General features: G+C 37.7%; 1 protein-coding gene across 1 annotated transcript; it reads left to right on the top strand.

The window, feature by feature from the left end:
• Positions 1 to 994: 994 nt before the first annotated feature.
• On the top strand, positions 995 to 4,930 carry marveld3 (MARVEL domain containing 3). Its single transcript, XM_034117117.1, has 4 exons — positions 995 to 1,107; positions 1,568 to 1,842; positions 1,989 to 2,089; positions 4,080 to 4,930. Exons 2-4 carry the CDS (start codon positions 1,574 to 1,576, stop codon positions 4,688 to 4,690), a joined length of 981 nt encoding a protein of 326 aa, XP_033973008.1. The 5' UTR covers positions 995 to 1,107; positions 1,568 to 1,573; the 3' UTR covers positions 4,691 to 4,930.
• Positions 4,931 to 5,621: the final 691 nt, after the last annotated feature.

Raw genomic sequence — 5,621 nt, 5'->3', positions numbered from 1 at the left:
GAATACCGTCAAACACTTCCGGTGGGGGGTTTTCTCCCGGACTTCACAATAAAAGTCTTCCTCTTTAACCATAAATAATCCCCTCCTGTGATGTATCTTTAACCTGTGACTTCGATGTGTGGACAGTGGTGTGAAGTAGCTAAAACCATTTACTAAGTACATTTAAGTACTGTCATTAAGTACACTTTTGAGAGACTTGTACTTTACTCGAGTATTTCAATTCTTTGCTACTTTGTAGTTCTATCCCACTACAATTCAGAGATGAATTGTGCACTTTTACTCCACTACATTCATTTAGCACCATTAGTTACTTAGCACATTTTTATCAATGATTTGAATTGTATTCAACTCTTAAATAATACTTAAGTTCCACCTGGAGTAACATTCACAAGCTACCCTGCAGCATACAATGTAACGTAAACTAGCTGCACCTTTACCAGCTCTGATGCATCAACATTTATAATCAAAATATGTGATATATTATTCTGAAATGGGCCAATTTGCACAATAAATTCTTTGAGATGAAGTTTAAGTGACATTTATTTTGAAATGTATCAGTGCTTCAGAGGAAATACTGAAAGTGATGCGTGGACTACTAGCGCGAGCTTTACGGTTGAAGCGTGACCGCGTGTGCTGTGTGCGTTCACGTCCGGGTTGGGGCATGAATCGCAATTTTTTGGGAAGTACTGTAAACATAATTTAAACCCCTTTAAAAAAAAATACACTTTCCGTTTTTTTTTTAACTATTTTGAAAATAATTGGGTCATATAATACTTTGTTCAAACTGACAAATGTATTGAATGTAGTGGTCTGTTAATAAACAATATATAAAGTAAATACATTACAGTACAGAACAATACTACATATGGGTCTACATAATTCCAACACACTGGAAAATAATATACATTGGGAACAGAAGTCTAAAAACGTAACATTTGAAATACAATTGTTTTTTTAAACCCATAATGAGCTCCAAACTAATGGGCGTGGCACAGAACAGGTGAGGGGGAGGAGAATAAAAACTCACACACAGGAAGTTAAGACAGGTGGGCTGAATTTTTCTCGGCATAAAAGAAAACAAGATCACATTGTGCACGGAATCCAAAGGTAGGAAATAATAATGTGGCTTTTTATTATTCATGAGCCCAGAAACGTTCTTAAACTACATAATGGGCTCGAAACACGAATGAACTAAGTAAGACCTGCGCTGATATGTCGGCCTTTTTACAGAATAAGTTACCTTGTTGAAATAAAAAAACGTATGCTAATCACGTGAAAGTATGATTTAGTGTGTTTCGATTGAGTAGGCCTATGATAACATTCAATTGTCTTCCTGAAATGTATTTTGGCTCCCAAATCACTATTACCTTTTGCCTGCCAGCCATTTTACTTTATGAAGAAACCGGTTTCTGTCTCTGGTCCTTCAATTTAATCTTCATTAAATAATCCTTCATGCTGCTTTACTGTCCATAGTGGCAGTTACAGAGATACAAGTCAGCTATCCACTTTGTTTATGAGTGTGTGTGTAAAAGGATTCATGTCCATAATAGTCCTCTTGTTTATGCAGAGGAAGATGCCGGAGAGGGGGAGACACCACCAGAGGAGTGAGGAGTATGATGAGTACAAGAGTAGGGACAGGGACAGGGACAGAGACTACTCTCACAATGGAGACCATGCGTCTTATGAAGACAGAGGACGCAACCAAAAGCCGAGAGACAGAGAGGAGAAAAGCTCTGCCGGTGACAGGAGGCCAAAACAAAACCGACAGAGGGACGTGACAACTGCCTCTCACAATGAGCCACCTGTTTACAGAGACCACAGCCATGAAGGACCCTCAAGACTGTAAGGGCCCGAATACTTTCAATACACTTACTGTCATGTCTTTCACACACACTTTCCGCCATCTGTGGCAGAGGGGTTTTTTATTTACATTTTTGTGTAAAATGACATGTAGAGATATAATAAATGTAATGTGTTTGTCTTTTTAGGTCCAGAGAGACTCCAGTATACCAATCTGAAGCGGAGGAGTATTATGAGCCACAACAAAAACATGCTCTTTACAATCTCAAATACATCTTAACCAGCAGAGGCAAGTATGGGATCATTTCTAAACAAACACTGTTTAAATCACTTACAAGTAGTCTGCTCATAGTGTTACAACTGGGCCTTTAATACATGGCAAGTATGGATTTCTTGCTCAAAAAACTACTTAACTACCATAACCCTTATTTTATGAATATGTTTGTCTTTAGAGTTTGGCATTGATATCCTACACTTTATTTTCAGGCCTGTTAAAAATGTAGAAATGCACTGAAACCACTGCCAAGATGTGTGCTTAGTAGTTGTTTACAAATACAGCACATTACTGTTTTAGGCTATAGCCTTATTATAATCTGAACTACAATTTGCCATATTTTATATGGAATAGGTTCTGTACTGTATTGAAGTGTATGCATACAGTCATTTATTTTATAGAAATTGGAAAAGCCGTTGAAACACCTGTGCTCTATTTTAAGACAGTCAATACAACTGGTTAAATAGCAAAGCTGTCCCTTTTTGGCTTTATATTTATGTTATACATGTCCATATATCTTAGATGGTAATCTGCATGATAAATAAAGAAAAGGGAATTATATTTTAAATAATATTTATAATAATCATCCACTTATAGTGAATACATTTTACCTGGGAAAACGTCATCGCTATAAAATGATTTCCTTTTTTTTTAATCAATATCAATAATGAATGTGGTAATTTACAGTTGACAATACCAGCAAATATTGACATTTTAGTTTAATTTTATTTTCAGCTCTAGTCTCCTCATGTTGTTGTACATTAATGTCAGTATTTTGATGAAGACAGTCACTTGTGGAGTACCTCAGGGTAGTTGTTTGGGACCACTTTTCTTTTCTATTTTTACAAATGACCTACCATTAGTGTTAGAAAAAGCCAAAATTGTAATGTATGTAGATGATTCAACAATATATTATGCAGCATCGACTATAAGAGAGTTGACAAATGTTATGAATAAAGATCTACTACTGATATCAGAGTGGGTCATAAATTATAAGTTAGTAATTAATGCTGGAAAAACAAAATCTTTATTAATAGGATCAAATCATCAGTTAAAAGGTGAACCCAAATTGCAACTACATTTAAACCATATTCAAATTGAACAGGTCAAGGAGACAAAATTGCTAGGTATAACCCTGGATCATAAATTATCTTGGTCTAAACAAATTGATAATGTTGTATGTAAAATGGGAAGGGGTGTGTCACTTGTAAAAATAATTGTAAAATATTTGCCAATAGATGTCAGTAGACAAGTTCTGGATGCTTTGGTTCTGTCGCAGCTTGATTATTGTTTGGTTATATGGTCTAGTGCTGCAGAAAAAGATTGAACCAAACTACAAGTAGCACAAAATAAGGCAGCACGTGTGCACTGCAGTGCTCCCACAGAACCAGAGTAACTGAAATGCTGGAGAAACTCAAATGGTTAAGTGTCAGACAGAGGTCAACTTATATTTTGTTACATTTTGTCAGAAATATTACAGTGACTCACTCACCACATATATTACCACAAAGGTTTATAGCGCAGTATGCTAAACACAACTATCAAACACGACATACAATATAAGGAAGGTTTGTATTACCCAAATCTAAATCAAATATGGGACAGAAAACAGTCATGTACAGAGCCATGGTCAGCTGGAACTCTTTACCCGTCCATATCATTCAAGAACATTCTCAAGTACATTTCAAAAGGTTGCTAAAAAATTATTTAAGTATTATAAAGTAAATTTGAACTGTGGCTATGTATGCATATATTATTATGTACACTTATTTGTATTTACTTTTGTTTGGCCTTAGGATGGCGATAATTGGATGACCATTTTATTTTTCAATTCATACAGCACTGTAAATTGCATGAAATTATGAGCTGTTTTGTTTTAATTTTGTTGTATGCATGTTTATGTATGTTTTGTGTGTGTGAGGACCCCAGGAAGAATAGCCAATGCTCATGCTAGTGCTAATGGGGATCCTAATAAAGACATAAAGACATATTGTGTTGCTCCCAGGTATCTGCCAGCTCATGGAGGTGTTTGTGAATCTGCTTCTCGTCATCTGTGCGGGGGTGCCGTACAGCAACAACGGGGGCTACAGGGACCTGGCCAGCCTGGGAGGAATCTACTATTATCACTTTGGTGGAGCCAACGCGTTCACTGGAGCCGATGCAGACCGAGTGAAGGAGCTGGACGTGCTGTTCCATCAGCTGAAGAAACCTCCGTATGTCTTCACCATGGCCTGCGGGGGGGTTATAATGTTCTACGCCTGTGTCATGCTCGGCCTGGGGATTTTCAGGGTCCCTTACCGCTTCCCCCCTGTGCTGCTGGGCGAGGCTCTGCTGAATGTCCTGATCGGCCTGGGCTACATCCCCGCGCTGGCCTTCTACTTTATTAAGCTGCAGCAGACCTACAACGACCCCATCTGCACGGAGAGAGAGCAGATGTACAAGAGCAAAGGCCACAAGGGATTCGAGTGCCAGTTCCACGGTGCAGATATTGCAGGAGGTCTCTTTGCGGTGTTCGGGGTGTTTGTTTTCATCTTCGGTGCAGTGTTAGCTGTCAAGGCGTTCAGGGCAGTGAGGGAGCTGAAGAAGCAGAGGACAAATGAGGACAATAATCTATAAAACTATTCTTCTTGCCGTATTTGAACAAAAGTGGGATGGATTAGAAAATCCCTGTGACAAGAGCTTTGTCATATTAGGTGTTAATGTGTATTCATCTGTGAGTCAGCTTTTTTATCCACTTTTTATATTTTACAGGAGTATTTATTTGATTTTGTAGAATACTTTTTTAATCCTAGCAATGTCCAGTTTACATGTGTATTGTTTCTGTTACATTTTCTATAATAAACCACTCAAACTGTGCATTTGTATTACTCATTTCTCATTCATTTTCTGCATACCTGCAAATTAAAGGGCAGAAGAAGAGATACGCCTCAGTCAGGTTCAGTTATGGAGCAGACGGACAAATATCAACTTACAACAAGGAATATCAGGTGTTGCCAGTTACTTTAAGAGTAATATTATCTAATATGTTACCCAGGAACAGTCCATTGAGTTTTCACACACCTACATTCATTTTTATTGCAAATATAATTTGTCTTCCAGATCGAAATGATGTGCACCCCTCAGATCTCTGCACTGTCAAAGTGAAGCCAAGTCTGTTGATAATAAATACTGGGTGTTAGAGCGTGATCAAAAGCCTGTTATAGTCTGAATTTACTATTTTACAAAACCAAAGGCCTTCAACAAATGTCTCTTGACAGGAAAATATCCAGTGCTGCAAAGCTTTCTCTGCTTTGAACATTTGATTATAGTCCAGATATATTCACATTATTTTATATGAATAAGTGATCTAATTGATCCTCTATGGACTCTACTTTGAAGATGCAAAGTGTCTGAATGTGTTCCTCCCCAAAGACCCTGCCAACAAGAAAAACCACTGATACTAGGACTTGTTGCTCAGGTTAGATTTTCTTTCCTTGTAATGTATCAACCATTATTTGAAAGTACCAGGTGTCATTCTGAGCGCCACCAACAGATGGCAGATCTAAAG

The sequence above is a fragment of the Trematomus bernacchii genome, unplaced genomic scaffold (genome assembly GCF_902827165.1).
Source record: "Trematomus bernacchii unplaced genomic scaffold, fTreBer1.1, whole genome shotgun sequence".
Taxonomy (NCBI): domain Eukaryota; kingdom Metazoa; phylum Chordata; class Actinopteri; order Perciformes; family Nototheniidae; genus Trematomus; species Trematomus bernacchii.
The sequence above is the reverse complement of the archived record's forward strand: the minus strand, read 5'-3'. Positions and strand labels throughout refer to the sequence as shown.

What these genes read in the sequence shown, in the direction of transcription:
- marveld3 (XM_034117117.1), top strand. Translation starts at nt 1,574, where the DNA reads ATGCCGGAGAGGGGGAGACACCACCAGAGGAGTGAGGAGTATGATGAG. An exon ending in CATGAAGGACCCTCAAGACT is followed by an intron (nt 1,843 to 1,988) that starts GTAAGGGCCCGA and finishes TTGTCTTTTTAG; the next exon opens with GTCCAGAGAGACTCCAGTAT. An exon ending in ATACATCTTAACCAGCAGAG is followed by an intron (nt 2,090 to 4,079) that starts GCAAGTATGGGA and finishes TGTTGCTCCCAG; the next exon opens with GTATCTGCCAGCTCATGGAG.